Genomic DNA, 20,838 nt, shown 5'->3' on the forward strand with positions numbered 1-20,838 from the left:
ACATGCACGCTGCGCTGGTCTCGCTGGTCGAGGCGGAGAAGAGAGGTTGGCTGGAGGATGGACCCTGGCCCCAACCCGTCCCGCGCCGCTCCGCCCCGCTCCGCCCCGCAGCCACCTGCCCTGCACGTGATTGGTCGTGTGTGGTAAGGTGGCGACTTGAACTGAAAAGGTAACGGTTCACCGAGCTGGAGTCCTGGAGTGGAGCCCTGGCTGAGGCCTGGCTGGCCTGCCGCCGGCCAGGTCTACCCTGCCACGAATTTGCCTTCGGAACCGCGAGCGTGCACCCATCGTCGCCAAGACGCGGCACGCGGCACACCGATTCCAGATTCCAGGAGACGGTTTCGTCGCTCTGTGTCTCTCGCACCTATAAGGGGCGCAACATGAGTGCGCGAGGGACAGAGTGAAGAAAACGCCTCTCGTGATCAAAATGGCGCGGTAACTGTTATTGCAACGACTCGCGGAAACAATGCGCCGCGCGTCGCCTCGCGTTCGCGTGCGATGGCCGATGGGATCCCATCTGCCAAAGCGGCGTGCGTGCGGTTGGGCGGCGCGGCGGCACGCAGTCTGCAGGATGGCGATACGCGGCCGATAGCCGATATCGGCATCCTGTGACAGAGTAGCGGCAGAGATGCCGGTGGCGTGGCGTGACCCGCACGGCCTGTCAGCTTTTCGCGTTCTTTGTATTTCTAACTGGACCGCGTTATTTTGACAGCTAGCGTGTTTGCGGTGGCCGGCCGAGCTGCCGCACTGTCGGACAGAGAGGGCGGCTTCCTGGTCGCCGAGGACGCCGTCAGAGGGACGGCACGCCGCTTCACTCTCCGCCGTGACGTCACTTCCCCCACCCCCGCCCCGCCGCCGCGCCGAGTAGGTGAGTGCCCCTTATTCCTCCCTCCGAAATATCGCATCACGGCGTCCTGGCCTGCCGCCCTGCACCCGGGGAGGGGTCAAACGCGTTCCGCACGCCGGCGGAGGGGGCGCGGGTCAGCCCGGGGCAGAGCGCGGCGTCGCGGGGGGCGGGGCGCGGGGAGGCGCGGAGGCGCGGCGCTCTGGAGCGGGGCGGGGCGGCCCGGGGGTCCGGGCGCGCGGGCCGTTACCGCAGCGACGCCAGTCCTCGACAGACGCGCGCGCAACTCAGACGTGTCTTCCCGACGTGTCTGCCCGTCTCGTCCTGCCTGGCTTGTGTGTAGTGCTTAGGATAGCCGGAAGGGCCCCTCACCTCACGAACAACACAAGGTACGTGGAATGGCACGGGCTCCCTTGGGGCTCTCGGGGACCCCCTGGCCTGGCCCGCCGCGTGGAGGTGATCGCCGGCGACCCCCTGGTGACGGCCGCGGCCGCGACGCCCGCTGCAATGATCGCGACGCCGACACCCCGACGCCGACTCGCCGCCAGCGACGCTACCTGTGGAACGCACCGCATCCGTGCCCCCCTGGCCGTGGCGCTGCGCCTGGTCCTGGCTGGCCCTGGTGCTGCAGCAAGCCGAGCACCAGGGTCTGGCCCAGTGCATCCGAGACGGCCAGTGTAGGCACTCCTGAGGACCCCGTTGGAGCACCTCGGCGAGAGGTCGGCAGAAGAAGGCAGGGCGCCGCAGCCGGTCAAGTAGAGCACGTACGAGAAGGGAGTGGTGAAAGGACCGGCGCGGTTAGCACCTGGCATCGAGAGCGCGGTGGCGCGGCCGTTCGAAAGCAAAGGTGTGGAGGGAAGGCCGTGCGCGGCGTGCCGCGTGCCGCGTCGGCAACGGGGCTGTGTCCTGCGCATCTGTCGTGCATCCGGCATGGCGCCACGCCGCCACTGCCGCCGCTGCCCTGCTTCTTGGCCTCCTTGGCCTTCTCGTCGAGCCCATTCGAGTGTGACCCGGCCCGGCCGGGCCGCTGCAGCCGCTCCGGCGCGTAGTGGAAGTGGAGGTACTTCTAGCCGTGGTCACGGCTCAGCTCGGCTCGGCTCGGCGGCGCGCGCGGCTTGGCTCGGTTTAGTTGACTCCACTCGTCTCGCTTCGGTCGTTCGTTGACTTTGCCTGGAGCCGCGCCGGAACGGCTGCTGGGTGGGCAGGGCAGCGTGTAACGGAACGGTCCAGGATTGGGCTATTAGATGCGACCCACATACAAAGATTATGTTGGATCTCGAAACTCGCCGCCGCCGAGCCTGTGTCTGCCTGCGTCCCGCGCGGCCAGCCGGTGTCCTGAGGACGCGCAGTCGCCGGGGTCCGGACGGATGCACGGGTCCCGAAGAACGCATTGTCGCCGAAGGACGTAGAGGAGTCCCGAAGGACGTGTCCCGAAGGACGCCAGGGTCCCGAATGAAGTACGGGTCCTGAAGGACGCCACAGGGCAGCGGGGCGAGCCCGTCCTTGTGAGAGGTCCTTGCTGGAGCGTCTCCAGCGTGACGGTCATCCCGGCCGGGTCAAGAAACAAGGTCAGGCGCCAAGGCTGCGGCGGGCACGGCGTGGCAGTGAGGCGGGGCGGGTGGGGCGGGGCGGGGCCGGGCGGGGCCGGGCATGTGTGCGAGTCCCCGCCGGATTCCTCCAAGTGAAAGTGGAGCGGGAAGCGGCCGGACGCGCAGGGCGGAGTCCTGGTGATCAGTAGGCGCGCGCACACACACCAACAGGTTCCACGTTGAGATGCGTGTTGACGATGTGTTCGTACGACGCGTCCCGGGCCGGGGCGGGGCGGTGTGGTGCGGGGCGGTGTGGTGCGGGGCGGAGCGGGGCATCCACCTGGCCTATAGGCCTAGGCGTCGAGTGCCGTTACCCGTGTGAGTTGTTGGCCTGGGCCCAGCGGGTCGAACGGGGCCCTACGCTCCGGCTCGGCCGCCGGGCTTGCGCCAGGGCCTGGCGATGCTGCCGATGCTGGCAATGGCGATGCCGTGCCCCCAAGCTCGGCGGCACGCGGCACGGTGGCACACACGCACGGCCCGGCCCGGTCGCTTAGCGAGTGAAACTCACGCCGCACAAAAGCAGCCCGCTCTCCGGGACGAAAGTATCGCGCTGCAGTCCTGTCTCCGTCCTCCGTGCCGCCGAAAAGCCGAAGCGCGGGCAGGGCAGGGCAGGGCACGGCACGGCAGGGCCGAATGAAAGTGTCACTGAACCCGGCGGCGCGACGCCACGCCATGTGTGGCTTTGGCTTTCTCCACGTGCTAATGAGTCGTCGCTTGCTTCGCTTGCTTGCAGGATACCATGAGGTGGCTGGTTCTCGTCGCGTTGGGCTGCCTGCTCGGCCTGGCCGTCGCATCTCCCATCGCCAACCGCGAGCAGGAGGTGGACAAGGCCGACAAGGCCGCCCCCCAGGCCGTGGCCGTCGCCCCCGCCGTCGCCACCGGCCGCCAGTCATCTTCCGACAACCAGGTGTCCTCGTCCGACGACGACGATGACGATGACGACGACGATGAGGATCTGGACCTCGACATAGAGGACGACGACGACGATGATGATGACGACGACGATGACGACGATGACGACGACGCGACGCCCACGGGCCAGAACGCCCCTGCTAGCGGCAGCCAGCCCGCCCAGGTCGCATCATCCAGCGACGATGACGACGACGACGACGATGAGGGAGACTACTTCGAGAGGTTCTTCGATGACTTCCTTGGAGGTGAGTATCTCGGCTATAGCAAGGCGTTGGCTTCTAGCGGCGCACAACTCGTCACTGACGCTCTTGTTTTGCAGACGACGATGACGACGATGACGACGACGAACCCTCCAAGCCGGCGGCTCAGCCCTCCGCCGGCCCCGCCCCCCAGGGCCAGGCCGCCTCCGAGGTTTCCGAGGACTCGCTAGGTGAATACTCGGCCAACGGCGAGCAGGACGGCGAGCAGACCGCCGACGACGCCGAGGGTCAGGGCCAGTCGGCCAGCGAGGTGTCATCCGAGGGCCAGGTCCAAGCGCAGGCCTCCGAGACGGCCCAGGACGTGCAGGCCGCCCCCCAGGCCACCCAGGACTCTCAGGACGCCTCCTCAAATGACGACGACGATGACGACGACGACGACGAGGAAGATGTCGGCGTTGACGATCTCGTAGATGATGAGGAGGACGACGATGACGATGATGATGACGATGACGACGACGACGATGTTGAGACGGACTTGGACGACGTGGTGGACGATGAGGCGATTGAAGCGAAAAGATCACGTGAGTCCAAAGTCCTGAAAGAAACGTCACAATCCAGCGCCAACTCTGTCCTATGATATCATTCAAAGCCTATTTACCAAGTCAGTCAAGTTGTTGAATTGTTGTTGTTGACGATATCCCTTCCGTGCTATTTATTTTAAATTATTTATTTATTTAATTTATTTATTTAATTAAATTATTAATTTAAATTATTGATTTAAATTATTGATTTAAATCAATTTCTATTGCTGTCCTCAATTTGCTCAAAAAGACAGAATCGATTTTTAGAGAGGAATGAATGTGAATGCCAAAGGCACCATTTCGCTCGACACTAGCTTGTCCCTCGTGGATTAGTCATCTAGTTAGTGCAGAGATGAAACACATTGTTACTGTTCAGACCGCGTTTGCATCGCCACAAACGTGCGTTTGCCATGCCATAGATATTTATTTGTGTTAATTTATTCGATGTATTGTGAGAAAAGGATGACTGCTGTGTGCCAGTGTGTATGAGAGAGAAACAAATGACGAGTCTTGCTCAATTTCTATGCTTGCTCATTTTTTAAAAGATTTTTTTTTAAAATTTTTTTTGGAATGACTTTACTTTGAGGTCTGTCAGTGTGATGCAGGCGGGCGGGCTGAAGGCCTGATAGCTCAGGGATTCAGTACATTCTGTGTGTATGTGTACCATTAAAGAGAATGCGCCCAATCAATTTAAGTCCTCATTCTTTTAACCAAACTCAGCAAAGGCACACGAATGATACGGTTCCAGCGTGACAGCTCGGCGTTCTCGTCCGTAGCCATTTTCTGAAAGGACGCAAAAAAAAGAGAATGTTTCCATCTAACTTTTCCCCGCCGTAACATGGTAAATAACCTTTATTAACCCATCATATCGCTGCATGCGCTTTAACATGATTTAACTAATCCAGCGTGCATCTTACCGCTTCTTTAATCTGCCATTGAGACTGAGCCAACGACTGACCTACCTGACTGACACTGCCCGCCCCGCACCCCCTCCACCCCCGCCTCCCCAAGCGTCGCCATTCCCCGGGTAAGTGCCAGAAGTCTGGAAGAGCCAGCCACCCCGACGACAAAGCCACGGAGGAGTTATCAAATCGTAAGTAGGGCTCGCGTCTGAAAACAGCGCCCTCGCGAGTATTCGAACTCCGAACCCCGCGCCCCGGACCGTCCCCAGTGCTTGGTGGCGGGCAGGTGGCGCGCTGCGCTCCAGTACGCGAGACTTGTGGAAATGTCGTGTCCGGTTCCGGGTGTCCCGGGGCGGGCGAGCGGACGGAACCTGGCTTCGAAATGAAGGTGGTCGTCTTCTAGTAGCCACGGCCACCGTCCACTGACTTCGTCGATCGGAAAATGACTCGGTGGAGCCAGCCCTTGGGCCAGGCCCCCGCACCGAGGACTCTCGAGCCCGATCCACGTAGTCCCGACAGCCACCGGCCTCCGCCGCCCGCCCCGCCGACAACCCCTGCTTGCATAACAAAAACTGTCATTTCATTTCACCTCAAGTTTAAGACAGGCTTTCACCGACACTCTGTACAGTCCGAGCTAACCCTGTGACCTCCGATGACGCAGCCCTCGCCCAGAACCCGAGGCAGAGAGAGACAGAGGGAGAGAGACGACGACGCCGGACCCGAGACCGGGACCGCGGGGGATGACTCCGGGGACAGTCCGCGAGCTTTCACTGGTTCACCGTGGTCGGGGAATTATAACACAGGGCAGTATTAAATAACATGAAATGGTTGCCATTCCTCGTGAGTTATGGAAAGCACCCCTGCCAAAACCGAACGGATGTCTAAAACGCACACTCACACACGCGCGTAAACGCGGCTCGCGTACACGTACTTGGTCAGGGTCAAGGTACCGTTGAGGTGCCGTCGCGGAGGGGGCCGGGGAGGGGAGAGAAATGAGAAATGTTGAGAGTGGAGGGGACAACCCGGGACAGCCTGCGAGGTAGGCAACCCAACACGCGGCGACCGTTAAGACGGAGGCCCGAGCCGAGGCCCGCTAGAAGACGGGCGATTGCTAGGACCGAAGGGGATTCCGCCAGACGCGCATCGAGGGGGCGTGGCGGGGCGTGGCGGGGCGATGCACTGGAGTCGACCCGACGACACACAACGGACCGCCAGGACCGCCACTGCTGCGACGCAACAGACTCACTGACTGCCGCTGCCGCCGCTACTGCTGCTGTTCGTCCGCGCGGTCCACGCTGCTGCCGGGACGAGTGCGGACAGTGAGGAGTGAGGCCCGGAGTCCAGCCGGAAGGCCGGCACCTCCCGCCGGCTCGGCTCGGCTCGGCTCGGCTCGGCTCGGCTCGGCTCCGGAAAGAGAGAAGTCGTACTGCTTTCGGGGTGCATGATGTCAATTAATCCCAGCATCTACTCATTTGCATATATCTACATCTACTCGTGTACATTCGATGGTGGGCCGACAGCGTCGGAGGAGGGGGCGGTGCGAGCGAAGTGCAGCCAGGGCAGCCCTTGGGGCAGCCCTTGGCGCAGCCCGGCCCGGAGCGCAGCGTGCCTAGCGCCTAGCGCCTAGCGCCCGCCGACGGCAGGGTGGGCCGGCCTGCACGACGCGGGGGTTGCGCGGGCCTGCCTACCCGCCAGGCGCTCCACCCAGCCACTCAGCCCGCCCCGCTGTCTGCCAGCCGTCCCCTTGTTTGTCTGTCGCCTGCCTGACTGCCTGCCTGTCGCTTAGTGCCGGGCGCGGCCAGCCGCCAGCCGGCCAGCTAGAGCAAGGCTCGCTCAGGGGGAATACGGCACGGTCGTTTTGTCAAAATGCAGCATAAAGGGCCGACGCCGAACGGCCCACAGCAGCGCCGCCTGGCGGCCTCCTTCTGAGGCGAGAACGGCGAGAATGCCGCCCAGGGGCCTGCTGCCTTGCTGCCTTACTGCCCTCTGCTCCTGCCTCGTGCCGGGAAGAAAACGATTCCGATTGGCGCGTTTCGCGCTTCGCGCCCACCGGTGCTGCTGCACTGGAAGGATGCCGGCCGAAATTCCCCGATGGGTCTCTTTGTGGCGAAGCCGTCTTGCCGGCCGAGTGACACGGCGACACGGCGCGCCAAGTCCTCGGGCCTTCTGTCTAGTCTAGCGTCTGTCTCTTGGGCGGGGATGGACAAGGCATGCAGCCCTGGGGCGCTGGGAGGCTGGGACCCAGGCGTGTACATAGTGGGGTGAGCGGGGGGCGCTCCCATTGGCTGCCCGGCGCCGCTCCCGGTCCCTCACAGGTGGGCTTGCCCCGCGTTGCAGGCGCGCTCCAGAACGGCCCGTCCACCGCGTACATCACAAAGTACAACCGCTTCGTGGACACCATCCTGGAGAGGGTCAACAAGATCCTGCGTCGCTCCTACGACCCCGTCAACGTCCGCCTCACGCCTGGGGAGAAGGCCGCCGTCAAGTCCGCCGACAAGGAGAAGAAGAAAAAGAAGAAGAAGAAGGACAAGAACAACCAGCGCGACGGCGACATGATGTCCAAGACTGACGACGCGTGAGTAGCTCCATGTGTTGTTTCCTCTATGTTTCGCCTCAGCTCGCAGGAGAGCCGCGGTGCCGTGGCGCTGCACTGCTTCGCGTGCTTCGCGTCTGTCACTGTTACGTGTCCAGGGAGATCGCTGCCACCACCATCGAGGACATCATCGCCACCACGGTCGCCAGCGTCGCCCCCGCGCCCGCCAGCAACGCGACCGGCCGCGCGCACCACGCCAGCCCGCGCGCCAAGAACACCAAGAACAAGACCAAGAACAAGGTGAGGGGCACTCCACCAGGAAAGGGGTCAGCTTTTCAAGGCCTGATTACGTTGAAATGGTAGTTCTGCAGCGGTCACGCGGAAGGGAAAGAACCAGCACTTGTTCGGATTGCGGTTTCGTTTTTCAAAGCCCCTCGTGACCGCACACCGCACGAGGAGAGGAGAGTGTCCAGTGTCCGCCACTGGCCCTTGTAGGCCCTCGGCGTCGTCAGTCCAGCCTTTCCCTCACGCCGCGGCTGCCGCGGCGTGCTTCCTCGTCAACCACTCACTCCTCGTCGGCGTGCTGCCGGCTGCAGGCTCGTTTGCGGTCGCGGTGTTTGTGTTTGACCGCCGAAACCGCATCAATGTCACTCGGCCGAACAGTACTCGATAAACCAAGCCGTTGGTTCTGTTTGTCGGTGCGTCGGTTCGGTCGGTTCGGTCCGTCCCCGCGGCGTCGCGACGCACCGCTTTACGCTCCGCACCGTGACGCTTTAATGAGTCCGCGACGCTGATGGTTGGCGTGACCAGCGTGACGAGGAGGGAGGGGGACGACATAATAACGCCGTGCTTTTGCAGAAGAAGACGGGCACCAAGACGCAGCACCCCCGCGCCAAGGCCACGCTGTACGGCCTGTCCTCCATCAAGCGGTCCGGCGACGTCACCGTCAACATGATGAACACGCACACCACGGTGCGCACCAACTTCCTGCTCGGGCCGCTGGTCCTCAAGGTCGAGAAGGAGGTAAGCGCGCCGCGTTTCGCGGGGATTCGGTCGATTTGGTTCGGCGGCCGCCCCGTCTGCCCCGCCCACGTCGGCGAGGCCCTCATTACCTGCGGGCCACGCCGGCATGGCCGCGAGGCGGCGCGGCGGCAGGGGCAGCGCTTTCTCCGCGCAGGCCGTAACTCCGCGATGAAGCACTTTGTGGCGCCGACGACGCGCCGCTCGAGGCCCTGACGGCCAGGCCCTGACCCCCACGCCCTCGGCCCCCGGCCCTTGCTTGCAGTTCGGCCGCGGCGCCAAGAAGGAGCTGCGCAGCGCGACCGCCACCACGGCCGAGATGACGGGCAGGCTCAACCTGAGGGTGATGCACGGCGGCGCGGCGACACTGCACTCCATCAGGGTCATGCAGCCCAAGCAGGTGAGTCGTCCGTGGCCCGGACGTCCCGGGCGGCCCAAAGGGACGGACGGACGCTCCGGACGCCTTGCCCCACCCCACCCCGTCCTTGATCAATCACCCAAGATAGGCAGCCTAGACGCGACGGCCCGGCCACGCCTTGGCGCCTTGGCCACGCCGCCGGCGACGGCCCTCGCCACTCGCGGCTCCCTTCGCACGCCTCGCTCTCTTGCCGCGCTAGCAGCATGCTGCAGCATGCCGGCTGCACTGCCACTAGGCCGCCCGGCTCCTGGCGGCCCTTGCCCTTCACACAATGGCTCGGCCAGGCCCGGCGCTCCTCGCCTAAAGAGCCCCGTCTGTCCCGCCATCCCGCGGGCCCCTCGGCCAAACGCCAAACCACCGGCAGCGACAAAAACGTTGTCACTGAGGAGGGAGGGACTTTGCTCTTGATCTTCTTCTCCTTCTTTGTGTTTTCTTCCTCGGTTTTTCTGTTCGGGCGCCCGCCGTGAGTATGACGCGAATTATTGCGGTTCTCTTCTTGCTCCCCGCGGGTCGTGGGAGCAGCAGCGGCGGCAAGCGGGGATGCGGCGAGGCGGCGGGGATCGGGACGGGGTCAGTCCGAACCCCGAAGCCGCGGCCCGCCGCGCCCTCCCCTTCGCCGGCCCCCAACTAACCAAAACATTGAACGAAAAAAAAAAAAAAATTTAAACCGGGTGAGTTGGCTGACTCTGGTGCTGTGGTCTGTGTGTGCAGGTTCGCATGCAAACCATGAGCCTTGGGGCGGGGGCGGGGAACAGCACGAAGGTATGTTCCAAACCGCCACATTCTTACGCCGCGCGCGCCCTCGGGGACCATGGTCCATCCTGGTCCATCCTGGTCAATCCTGGTCCACCCTGGTCCACTCTGGTCCACCCTGGTCCACTCTGGTCCACTCTGGTCCGTCCTGGTCCATTCTGGTCCATTCTGGTCCACCCTGGTCCACCCTGGTCCACCCTGACCGGGGCGGGCAAGCCGGGGAAAAATGTGAATAAGGGAAAGCGTCCTCGGAGGTGCGCGCGGTCGTGCCTCTCTGTACAAAGGCAAACGGACGTGGGTGTCTCGGCGTTGCGATAGGATTCTCTATTCGCTCCCCGACCGGTACTAACAGTGTAGCTCGTCGTGACTAGCCACGACTTCATCCAGCATCATTACTAAATCATGGTAGCCACTCACACTCGCCTCCTCGGAGTGCTGAGCAGTACAGTTCATCTCACCCTGTCGGCCAGCCACCTATAGTTTGCGGGCGGTATAGTTGGTGCGGTAGTTTAGTGCGGGGCCCGGCGGGTGTACAAGTAGGCTGCACTATGTAAATCTCTCACTTGTCACTGAAACTTTGCTTCTCCTGCCTGGCGTACTTTTGGCTGGTCGTTAGATAACTGCTTGGTCGATTTGCACGCTTTCACGCACCCTTCATTTACTTCTAGAGCGCACTCCATTTGAGCATCAAAGCACAGCCGCTCCACGGGGTGCATTTGAACGTAGAAAAATAAAACGACTGCCATGTTTCGTCGTCTGTCTGTCTGTCTCTCTCTCTTCGCCTGTCTGCAGTGAGAGGGAGAGAGACGGGCGGCGGAAGCGTGCCGTGCGTGTGGCGCCCGCCGCGCGCACGGCCCACTGCAAGTAGAGCACGTGATGCTGGAGATAACAACGTGGCCATGCATGTCGTGCTCAAGTCCGCTGCAGTCGCGGCCAGCGCACCTGTCCCGTCGCTACTCCACGCTCCAGTGCTCGCGAGCGCGGGGTAGCTCCGCCAGACTGCGGCGACTGCAGTGTAGTCGTCATTCATCAGCACCATTGTCCAGCAGCCTGTGGCTGCCAACCGCTGCCAACCACCCAGCTTGTACTAACGTCGCCCTGTGCACAGGTCCGCGTCGAGAGCGCCGACGACCACGACAGGACGCGCGAGTTCGTGTGGTCCCGCAGCAGCCACATCGCCCACCTGGTGTCGCAGAAGCTCACGTCGGCCACCAGGTCCATGCTGCAGCCGCCCCCCACCGTGGGCGCCCTGTAGGCCCTGCCGGCCCGCAGCGGGACCGTCGCAAGATCTCATTTAGCAGTGGGTCCGTTCGCAGGACGGCCCACTAGACTGATAGCCATCGTGGGGAGGAAGAGGAGCACGGCGGCGGGCGCGGCGCGCGGCGCCCAAATCCGGGCCGCCTGCCGGGTAATGCCCGGTTGTCACCGAGATCACGGGGCTGCCTGCAGAACCGCCCACGCCGCCACGCCGCCGGGTAGCTTCCGGCTTCCGCGCACAGATAGCGATCAAAGGCACCTCTGGGCCGGTTGCCGGTTTAGGGCGGCCATTCTTCGCCCTGGCCTCCGTGGCCTCCGCCGTGCGTGCGTGCGGCGCGGACCACGGGTGCGTGGGCGGCGGCAGCTCGAGCTGGCACAACGAGACGGGGAGACAACGCAGACCACCGACATTGGACAAAATAATTTATAGGCCAACAAGAAAAAAATTATTTATTCTATTTATTTGTATTTATAATAATTTATTTTAAATAAATGACTCTATTTATTTTGACACGGAGCCCCTCAATCCACTCCCGGACCAGCAGGAGATGCAAATCAGTCTTGCGGCTTCACACTGTTCGGCAGACGGAGCGCGCCAATGACCGCAGCAGGGTGCGCTGCTCCGACGAGAGGTGGCGCCACAGGTCGGCCTCCAGGGTGCGCAGGGCGGGCATGTCCTGCGACTGGATGGCCATCACCAGAGACTGCAGCAGCAGGAACAGCTCCTCGCTCACCAGCTCGTCTGCAAGTAGAGAGAAGCCGCGTTGGCATTCAGTGAGACGGCAAACGATGCGTGGCAGGCTGGCCTACGCAGGCTGCGGCACGGCAGGGGCGCGGGCGGCAACCCTAGCGCTTCGACGCACCGGTGCGTGGCAGGCTGGCCTACGCTACAGGCTGCAGCACGGCAGGGGCGCGGGCGGCAACCCTAGCGCTTCGACGCACCGGTGCGTGGCGGGCTGGCCTACCCTTCGGGCTGTCGTCGTCGGCGGGCACTCACTCACCTGCACCGTCGGCGTGCTCGCCCCAGGTGTATCTTTCGAGCAGGTGTGCCAGCCGGGCGGGAAGTCGCTGCGGCGTCGGCTGGAGCAGCAGCAACAGCAGCACCTGCGTCACCTCGCACCTGGAAGACGGGGGAAATTTCGTTTAGATCGGCTTTGGCCTAAAGGAGCGTGACGGCGATGGCGAAACCACGACGCCAGGGTTGGGGTGGAGTGCTCTGCTCACCTGTGCAGGAGGTCGCGGAAGCAGCCCACCGTCGGCTGCGGCGCTCCCTGGGCCACCGAGACCATCTCGTCCACAACAGCCAGGGCGCCGTCGTAGTCGCCTGCACATACAATGCAATCTAAGTCGAGTTCTCAATGGGACTCGCCCAGTGCGACGGTACGAACAGGAGGGCGAGGATGGCGTACCGTCGCTGACCCTGTCGCTGGCGATGTTCTCCAGGCAGTGCATGTAGGCCATGGGGCTGGAGCGCATCAGCTCGGCCGCCCTGGCGTAGTGGCTGCGCGCCGCCTCGGGCCTGTCCAGCTCCAGCCGCAGCGCCGTGGCGACCTGCAGCGCCAGCCCGGCAGCCGCAGGAACGCCCAAGGGCCCTTGGAACTGCGCGCGCTGCCCCGCTCGAGAGAAGCAGCAAAGGGCGGCCTGCAACACCATGACATGGCACACCAGCACATCCAAAGTCTGCTTCACTTCAAAGCGTCAACCAAACAGTTGGCTCGTATTGGCTGAATTACCTGTACATTTTCACCGCCAGCACTTTGACAACCTATGCTGGCTCCTTTTCGTTCTGACTGTAAGAACAATCGCCCGCCTCTAACCAAGGCTGAAATCTCTCCATTGGAATGTCCCAGTTCGTTTTCACAGCGTGCCACAGCCTGCCAGCAAAGACCAGCGTAGGGCAATAACTGCTGCGACTCACACTGCATAGCCAAAGAACCTAAACAGACAAGAAACAATAAATACAAAGTATACAGTGAATTATTTTTAAAAAGAGACAATGTGATTAAAACTTCCCACAACTAAGAAACAGCAGAGAAAAACAACTTACCATATTGTTCACTGGCTTCTTGGACATTAGGCTTCCGTAAAAATCTCCTAAGTAGAAAATTTTTTTAAGAAAGTAAAATCAAGAACTGTCAGAAATAAAAGCAGGTTATGTTTTTCAGGTGGGGTCAGCATGTTCCCCCTAGGTTTGCAAACACATACTTTTTCAACTTGTTGGATATAGACCTATATTGAGTCAATATATCGTTTGACGGAGCATCCACCATCGTGACAGTAACAGAAAATCAACTAAACAGGACCGCAACCAAGAAACATCACACTGTTTGCGCTCTGCAAGAGCAAGGAGCAGCTGATAACAAATGAAAGCTCGCTCAAGCTCCTGACGAATTTCCCATACGTCTGCGAACGTAAACAAACACAAGAGGCAAGCAGGTGCACATTTACATTTAGTTGTTAGCTATTTGTGCTTTTCGAAAAGGAGATATAACTCGGTTTATCCATTTAGAATATCTGCAGGGTTCCGAGATTTTTTTATCGAACTGTTATTCGACAGGATTTCGTAACCCACACCATGGACGTTTTCAACGCGTTGTGGTAAGGTTACTTTGTTACTTGATGCTTCGCCGCAAGTCTCATTCATAGTCAGATGAGCGATTTTCATTGACCTGCTACCATTTCTCATGTCATTTTTCCAGGGACGACCCAGAACAAAGGAAGCGCCCACCTGATGACAATTTTCAATTATTTACTATGGAAGAATGGTTTGCAATGTCTTCAACGCACAAGATTCTGACTGGTTCATTACAGTGCCCTCTTCCCCACGAAATCGAACCTAGTATGCATACATACTGTCACAAAGTTTCCAATTATGTTGTTAACTTGCTTCATGGTTTTTGGGTGTTTTGTCCTTAGGTAAGGGAGCTCCCAAAAGTGCCCTAAACCGAAATATAAGGGATTTACTAATGCAGAAGTCAAAACGTGATGCAGCGAGCATGAAAGCAGCTCAGCTAAAGGATTCTAATGATGGAAAAGTAAGGCATTTCTATTTTATTTCTGCTTTATTCATGAACCTTTTCTTGACTTCATCTTTCTTTCAGCTCTATGTACCAGGATTTTCAAGGTTCCCTCACTTTGCTCGTATCTCAGATCTCACTTCTCAAGAACATGCAGAATGTTTAAGACTCTGGATGAAATTTGATGGGAAACCAACAGAAGAACTAACAGTAACTGAAAAAGCAGAACATCAACTATTTCAAGTCAGTAAAAATTAATGCTGCACACCTATTGATTAATAATAAAAATGAACCAAAGTGATGAATCACTAAATTTATTTACCTCTTTGCAGTCTTTGTACTCAAGAGTGAAAGCAGAACAAAAGGAATTCCTGGAATGTGCCAAAATAAATTGGCCTGAGGTCAAGCATCGAACTGTTAACATTAAAGGCGATCCTCATAATTATTTCTTGCAGTTCTGGGCTGTAAGTGGCAATTATCGCAAATTTTCAAAACTGATTGCAAAGTCATCAATGGCGGTTGTTTTGTTTTCCTTTTCAATTTTATAGGCACATAGGAGCCCTATTTAATTTTTTACTTTTTTTTTTTTTTTTTAAATTTCAGAACAAAGTCTCTAATGCTATGTCTCAATATCCTCATAAGTATGTAAAATTGAAAACATTTTCTATTCATGAAAATGCTGAGATGGGTCAAAAGCTGCATTTTGTCAAAAACCTCCTAAACATTGTAAGTGCAGTGTTGTACAGTAATGAAATTTTCTTTTTCCATCAAGATTGTTTATGCTTTTCTTCTCTTTTTAATGTGTCAGGGTAAAATTGCAATGGCTCGTCTACCTGATTTTCATGAAGCTTTCAGAGTTGCTTCAAGTATTTTAAAGTTAAGAACTTGGGCTTTTTTAAATGTCCCCCCATCTAATTTAAATGGAACTTTACATAAGGTCCCAGGTACATTTCATAAAAGAATAATTTAATAATTTAAGAATAATTTTGTTTTTATCTGTAAAACTTGTTTGATATTTCTAAAACTTTTCTATTACCCTCCTGCTTTTACTTTAAAAATGAAGTGAGCAGAGATCCGAATGCGGAACGGTTGGCGCGTCTTCATGGTGCCAATGTTGTGATATCTACTAGTGGCATGCGGTGTCTCCTTGACAATTATGATGAGAAGAAATGTCCTGTCAGTGAAGTTGGCAGGTCCTGGGTTCTTCCGATTATTGTGAAAGAGCATCGTTCATTTTGTAAGTAGCAGCTGCTTCACCATGATGATGGACTGTTCCCAAAACTTAAACTGGACTGTTTTTGTAATTATTTTCAGGTGATGGTAAACCAGTCACAAAGACCATAATATTTATTGACAAGCAACTGCCAAAACCCAAAATGACGGGCGTTGAGAAAGTTTCCTGGTACCAGAAACATGCACTGTTTGCTGCTGTTGTTACCCGAAACCGTAATGCAGGGATTGAGTGAGTGATAAGTACATAGACATCATGTCCTCTATGCATCAAATCCATAACACTTATTGTTTTTTTTGCCCCTGTTTTAGGTTTGACATAAAAGGAGAGGATATTTTAATTAGGAGAAACCTAGACTCTACAGACACAATGTCAGAAAGTTCATCTGGAACAAATGCTGAAGAATCTGCACTCAAACACAGCAATAAGTCTAGTTCAATTGAACAACCACCCTCCAACAATGATTCATCAAATTTGTGTAACCCGCCTCCATCAACGTTGCATCCAAATCGTAATAAGAATAATGTACCTGATGATGAGGACGACGATGATAATGATGATGATGATGATGATGATGATGATGATGCCTTAATGATTGACTTACCAGATAATGAGGTATCAAGTTCAAAACAAGTTACTCCTAGTAGGAAAGCTGTTAAATCTGATGATTCAGAAATAAAAGCCCAGCCCTTGAAGAGCAAGGAAACTATTTGCACTGAAGATTCGGTTACCAAGAGTCCACCAGCTGAACTAGCATGCTGTGGTGGCTCTAATAAACAAACACAACCAGGAAAATGGGAAAAAATATGTCCACCTGAGCCTGTACAAATTGTGAATGGCAATGCACTACCTGTCTCTAACACAAATTTGACTTATAACTTATGGTGTCTGAAGTCTGAAGAAGAAGAAAATGATCAAAACCAGTCAGGTGAAATCAACCTTTTAATACGAAGCCGTGTTGATGGCTGTGAGGTAACATTCTTATTTAGTTTGTTCCCTAAAATTAGAAATATTGTTAGCTGTAGCTTACAACTTGTATTTTTACCCTTCTTCTAGCCTTTGGATCATGGAAAATATCAGCCTATTTGTTTAGCATCCAAACCAGAATATCAGCTTGAATATGGTCCTAGCATCATACCTTTGAGTGATCTAACAAGACAATGGACCAAACTACTTATCCAACCTAACACTGAGCTTGCAAGAGGTATGTTCAAACCTACTTTTTGCTTTTGCAGCCAAACCATAAGAAATTTTAAATCTTAATTATCTTTTTTCCTCTGTTTTAGTCAGGGTCAATGTGCAAAGGGCAGAACTGGTCACACTCGAGAAGCGATCAATATTAGAAATTGAGGAGGAAGCTCAGACTCTTTACAAAACAGCTTTGTCAGATAATTTAAAATGCTTTCAACAAATTTTGAGAGAGTTGATCCAGCTTCCAACTGGCCAATATCTGTTGTCTCATTCTCCACAAATGGGTTCCAGTGTAGAATTATTCAAAGCATCAAACGAGTTAGTAATAATTGGATCTGTGTTTAAAATGTAATTCCCCAAAAGTAAATCAATAATTAAATATTTAATTATTTTCAGGGCAAATGTAATAGACTGGTATCTTCCTAAAGATTATGGGAGTCGCCCGGAGATAATAGATTACGATATGCCATGGCCAGAGATTGATACTAACGTTATTTTGCCAAGACACTTACAAATACAGTCAATGCCATGTACCTTCCATAGCCCAAAAGGTCCAACACTTAAGTCAAAACCGAGTAAGTTTGAGAGAACTTGTCTGCATCGATTTCCTTTTCATCAAAATCACTTTATGAATGGCATCATTTGTCACTTTTAATTTCATTCTTTAGGTAAGCCTCAAAATCAACAGCCTCAAAATCAACAGCCTCAACAGGGCTCTTCTAGTAGGTATAAGAAAAAAAATAGAAAGAAAAACAAGAAAGCAAAGCCTACAAACAAAGCTGAAGAACCGGAGGAAGAGGCTAGCACTATGCCGTAGGAGGAAAAGTGAACTGAGATAAGGAAATGCCAAAGAAAGTAGGTCTGATTTTTTTTCTACACTTTATTGAAAACAATATATTTCTAAATATATTTACTTATAAAAACATGATCACCTTTTTAACAAAATAATGAAACCTATCAGTTCAACAACAGAAATCTCAAACACTGCATATAATGCCAATTTCTATGATGTTGTAAATTAAGGAGATGAAGCATTTCAAATGAACTTCTGTGATTTATTACATTATATTGACCCTTTGACTGCTTAGCACTCACTATCAATTGATATGACATTAAAATCTACTTGTTGCAGGATAAAAACAGTGTATTAAAATGCTGGACTCGGTAAAATACATATAAATATTGAAAGGAGAGTGATGGGCAGTATCTTTCTAACTCAAGTTTCACTGGGGACTGAAAAGAAATCTCAACATTTCAATATGTATGGTCATCAACGATCATAGCACAATATGGTGCCAGAATATACATGGGAAATACATTTTTCTCTACCAGTACATTCCTAAATAAACCTCTAGCATTTTATGCAAGCAAAGGAAAACAATCAGCAACGTAGTGAAATTCATTAATTGAACTGTGGTTTAAAAAGCAAGCAATGTGATGAACTTGTACTTCAACTCTCTCTCCAATTAAAGGCTAAGAGTAAAAAAAAACATTCACAACATGGATAGGAGGAAATTTGAGAGAAATGTTCAACTTCATTGTACTAAATTCTAAATTCACAAAACCATGATGACCTGTTGCTGTCACTGGGAGAGTGCCATGTACTTTCAGCCAATAATCAATTTACAAAGAAAAATGAAAATATCACTGGTCCTCTCTGAAATTGTCATCATAACATTTGACAACCAAAATGCACTTCAGGTCTAAAGAGAGGGAACTCTGAAATTGTCCAGAAAACATCGAACAAATCCTGTGTAAGAGATTTTATCACAGACAACAAAACCTAAATATTGGTACATTTTTTAAATCCTCTAGAATCCTCTATACAGAAGTACACGGCACAACTGTCAAATCAAACCTATGATAATAGTCTGTTCAGCTAATTGTTGGTTCCAAGTCATGATTGCACTCAAATTTGAAATTTGCATTGAATACAATTATTAGTCTGAAATGATACCCCAACTTTAGCCACATAATAGCAAATGAGAGGTCTTGATCCTCAGAAAGGGAAGTTTGTCCCTAGTGTTAGTTAATGAAAGACGTTGAGTCATGAGACTAGGGCTTAGTCTCATGATTGAGTTGACACTTTGCAATTACTCTTAAACTTCTAGGTAATTGTACAAATAAAAATTCAGAAACACAAGGATTTGTGCTTATAATATGTCCATGTTTGTCCTATTTTGTAGGTATTACCATTATTATTATTATTATTATTATTCTATGGAGAACAATTTCTCTTTCTTTACAACTTGTCATCCTGCATGTCAAGGAACTGAGTGCTAACATCTCTTGAACTATCACCTTTCTTGGTGTACACAAACTTGTAGTAGCTGCCATCAGCACAAACCACTGGTAAAAATAAAAACAGAAGAAAATTGTAAGTCACGTTTAAGTGAAGGGACAGGTCTACAACAAAACCAACCATAGCCTACCGATGATAGAATTATTATCCGCTCCAAATGCACACATACAACGACAGTTTCCAGGAACTTGAAACTTGCAGAAACTCCAGCTAGAGCTGAAATATTTTGGCAAGAATGAAGCACTTGCCAAACTGAGCAAAAGAAATATAAAAGAATTAATATTGAACAAAAGCATGAATTAGATTTAAGAGCAAATGGCAGTAAAGTGCATGTGCTTACCTGGATTGTCTGTTAAGTTTTGGGTCTTCCACTGAAAATATGTGGATTGTTCCATGATCACTTGAAACACATAGGCATGTTGAATCATGGTTGAAATTAATACTAGAGGAAAAGCAGGGAATGAGCTCAACACTTCAAAATTAAGTTTATTATTTTAAAAATTATGCATAAAATTAATTACCAATAAATATTTGCCGCATTAGCACCTCTTCTCAGTTCATTTATTAACAGTCCACTAGCAGTATCAAATACTCGAATCAGGGTACCCTGCAAAGGTAACCAATATGACTTGTTAATGGCTTCCACAGCTTCAAAACAAGGGATACAGCCATTGAATCAAGTAGGGATACACATACCTTTTCAGATGCAGTAGCCAGTCGAGTACCTTGTAAGTTAAGTGCTATACAGCTGAGAGGTGCTTCATGGGCAGCAATATCTAGTGGGGGTCTTTCAGTGTCTGCTAGATCAACGACTTGTACATGACCAGACTTACGACCAGGGAAAGCTAATAGTGAATTGTTACTGTTCGGGCACAGTACACACAAACCTGTTAGATTCATTGGTGAGGGAAAAAAATGACAATTAAATAAAACAATCCACTGGGTCATAAGACTCCAACAGAAAATAAAACAACCTTGGCTTACCATTAGGGTTGGGACTAGTTTCAAAGACATGTAACTGCTGAGGATTCTGTGTAAATGTGTAGACTTTGATTACCCCTTCCAATACAACAACGATACGGTCTCTTCGCAAACGAACACCACGTACTGGAGCGTTGAATTCAAGTGCAATCACAGGCTGCTTCTTTAAATCATCCCACACCATTACTGCAAAGACAAATGTATGGAGGTTATTGGAAAAGTTTCATAGAAAAACGATAGCAAACACAATAAACCATAAACTAATGTCTCGACAACATACCTCTGTTCGGAGGGTATTTGGGATGAGTTCCTCCTCCTACAAGAGCTAAGTAGTTGCATCGAAAGAGCATTTCAACATAGCTCAAACCGCCATCAGTAAAATCTTCTCTTTCCTTCTCTTTCAATGGATCACAATTGTACACTCTGAATCCATTATCCATCCCACAAGCGAAGCATCCTGTCAGACATCAATGACGTTTTACCAAACGCAGTAAGAAAGGTGCCACAATCAACAAAGTTATCCACTGTTCGGTATTTATATATATGGTGTAAATGAACATGGTAGTCCCACAAATTTGACAGATCAATGATGGGACAGGGGAAGAATAACACAGAAAAACCTTAAACAAGAGATAACCTGATGTGACGGAGGGCACAACCACCATGACAGGCAGTAAATCGAACTCAAGATACAGATGTCATAACAAAATATCTCAACAATTAAATGCAATTCTCCAGGTAAATAGAAACTATCACTAAACAGTGACGCGTAAACAAGGAGCTGGTGCGCAGCGCAGCGAATCAACACACTATTCACCTTGGTCTTGGTTGAAACCGGCAAATAAAAGCCCGTTGCCGTGGGGGTTTGAAGGCCCCAAATTCATGGCTGGGCCAATGAAATTAAACCTACTGTCGCAATGCGGCCCTGACTGGGCAAATGTGTTAACTAAAGTGCAGAAAAGGCTTGCTTGTTTTGCGATTTCAAGGAAAACATTGACACTTGGCTAGTAGGCGAGCTTTTCTTCTTCCTCCCTGCTTCTTCCTTTCCTTGGCCTATGCTTTCAGTTCGCTTGTTCATGCTTTTTGTTCTTGTTTGCTTAGTGGTGC

General features: G+C 53.1%; 4 protein-coding genes across 9 annotated transcripts; 2 read left to right on the plus strand and 2 right to left on the minus strand.

Annotated features, from left to right (window-relative positions):
* The first annotated feature begins 1,098 nt into the window (after positions 1–1,098).
* Positions 1,099–11,501, plus strand: LOC117650097 (acidic repeat-containing protein-like). Of its 2 annotated transcripts, XM_034393398.1 has the most exons (9): positions 1,099–1,233; positions 3,167–3,590; positions 3,665–4,126; positions 7,366–7,603; positions 7,720–7,861; positions 8,420–8,584; positions 8,847–8,981; positions 9,711–9,761; positions 10,861–11,501. In XM_034393398.1, the coding sequence occupies exons 2-9, from the start codon at positions 3,173–3,175 to the stop codon at positions 11,005–11,007; spliced, it is 1,758 nt and encodes a 585-aa protein (XP_034249289.1). In that variant the 5' UTR covers positions 1,099–1,233; positions 3,167–3,172; the 3' UTR covers positions 11,008–11,501. The 2 variants fall into 2 exon arrangements, with proteins under 2 accessions (XP_034249289.1, XP_034249291.1); XM_034393400.1 differs by lacking the exon at positions 9,711–9,761.
* On the minus strand, positions 11,446–13,395 carry LOC117650099 (40-kDa huntingtin-associated protein). Its single transcript, XM_034393403.1, has 7 exons — positions 13,215–13,395; positions 13,057–13,103; positions 12,743–12,945; positions 12,419–12,650; positions 12,234–12,333; positions 12,011–12,129; positions 11,446–11,751 (listed from the first exon to the last, which is right to left on the minus strand). Exons 1-7 carry the CDS (start codon positions 13,277–13,279, stop codon positions 11,579–11,581), a joined length of 939 nt encoding a protein of 312 aa, XP_034249294.1. The 5' UTR covers positions 13,280–13,395; the 3' UTR covers positions 11,446–11,578.
* LOC117650094 (little elongation complex subunit 2-like) lies at positions 13,383–17,714 on the plus strand. 4 transcript variants are annotated; one of them, XM_034393393.1, is made up of 16 exons: positions 13,383–13,445; positions 13,519–13,607; positions 13,709–13,848; positions 13,926–14,044; positions 14,111–14,269; positions 14,359–14,490; positions 14,630–14,752; positions 14,835–14,970; positions 15,090–15,263; positions 15,341–15,488; positions 15,569–16,229; positions 16,314–16,461; positions 16,544–16,766; positions 16,845–17,023; positions 17,117–17,303; positions 17,581–17,714. In XM_034393393.1, the coding sequence occupies exons 2-15, from the start codon at positions 13,585–13,587 to the stop codon at positions 17,263–17,265; spliced, it is 2,514 nt and encodes an 837-aa protein (XP_034249284.1). In that variant the 5' UTR covers positions 13,383–13,445; positions 13,519–13,584; the 3' UTR covers positions 17,266–17,303; positions 17,581–17,714. The 4 variants fall into 4 exon arrangements, with proteins under 4 accessions (XP_034249284.1, XP_034249285.1, XP_034249286.1 ...); XM_034393395.1 differs by having other exon boundaries at positions 13,419–13,437; XM_034393394.1 differs by having other exon boundaries at positions 13,417–13,607; positions 16,845–17,028; positions 17,137–17,303.
* LOC117650098 (WD repeat domain phosphoinositide-interacting protein 3) lies at positions 17,502–20,787 on the minus strand. 2 transcript variants are annotated; one of them, XM_034393401.1, is made up of 8 exons: positions 20,549–20,787; positions 20,012–20,188; positions 19,735–19,917; positions 19,447–19,637; positions 19,272–19,357; positions 19,091–19,192; positions 18,881–19,002; positions 17,502–18,797 (listed from the first exon to the last, which is right to left on the minus strand). In XM_034393401.1, the coding sequence occupies exons 1-8, from the start codon at positions 20,613–20,615 to the stop codon at positions 18,691–18,693; spliced, it is 1,035 nt and encodes a 344-aa protein (XP_034249292.1). In that variant the 5' UTR covers positions 20,616–20,787; the 3' UTR covers positions 17,502–18,690. The 2 variants fall into 2 exon arrangements, with proteins under 2 accessions (XP_034249292.1, XP_034249293.1); XM_034393402.1 differs by lacking the exon at positions 20,549–20,787 and adding an exon at positions 20,369–20,516.
* Between the last annotated feature and the right edge of the window lie 51 nt (positions 20,788–20,838).

This window comes from Thrips palmi, unplaced genomic scaffold (assembly GCF_012932325.1).
Source record: "Thrips palmi isolate BJ-2018 unplaced genomic scaffold, TpBJ-2018v1 HiC_scaffold_4, whole genome shotgun sequence".
In the NCBI taxonomy this organism is placed as follows: domain Eukaryota; kingdom Metazoa; phylum Arthropoda; class Insecta; order Thysanoptera; family Thripidae; genus Thrips; species Thrips palmi.

Coding starts and splice junctions, on each gene's coding strand:
- LOC117650099 (XM_034393403.1), bottom strand. CDS start 13,279: ATGGTGGATGCTCCGTCAAACGATATATTGACTCAATATAGGTCTATA. Junction 12,651..12,742: donor CTGGCGGTGAAAATGTACAG/GTAATTCAGCCA, acceptor ATGGTGTTGCAG/GCCGCCCTTTGCTGCTTCTC. Junction 12,130..12,233: donor TTCCGCGACCTCCTGCACAG/GTGAGCAGAGCA, acceptor CCCGTCTTCCAG/GTGCGAGGTGACGCAGGTGC.
- LOC117650097 (XM_034393398.1), top strand. CDS start 3,173: ATGAGGTGGCTGGTTCTCGTCGCGTTGGGCTGCCTGCTCGGCCTGGCC. Junction 7,862..8,419: donor AGAACAAGACCAAGAACAAG/GTGAGGGGCACT, acceptor GTGCTTTTGCAG/AAGAAGACGGGCACCAAGAC. Junction 9,762..10,860: donor GGGCGGGGAACAGCACGAAG/GTATGTTCCAAA, acceptor CCCTGTGCACAG/GTCCGCGTCGAGAGCGCCGA.
- LOC117650094 (XM_034393393.1), top strand. CDS start 13,585: ATGGACGTTTTCAACGCGTTGTG. Junction 14,753..14,834: donor TCAAAAACCTCCTAAACATT/GTAAGTGCAGTG, acceptor TTAATGTGTCAG/GGTAAAATTGCAATGGCTCG. Junction 16,230..16,313: donor GCCGTGTTGATGGCTGTGAG/GTAACATTCTTA, acceptor CCCTTCTTCTAG/CCTTTGGATCATGGAAAATA.
- LOC117650098 (XM_034393401.1), bottom strand. CDS start 20,615: ATGAATTTGGGGCCTTCAAACCCCCACGGCAACGGGCTTTTATTTGCC. Junction 19,003..19,090: donor AAACTTAACAGACAATCCAG/GTAAGCACATGC, acceptor TCTTTTGCTCAG/TTTGGCAAGTGCTTCATTCT. Junction 18,798..18,880: donor GGATAATAATTCTATCATCG/GTAGGCTATGGT, acceptor TATTTTTACCAG/TGGTTTGTGCTGATGGCAGC.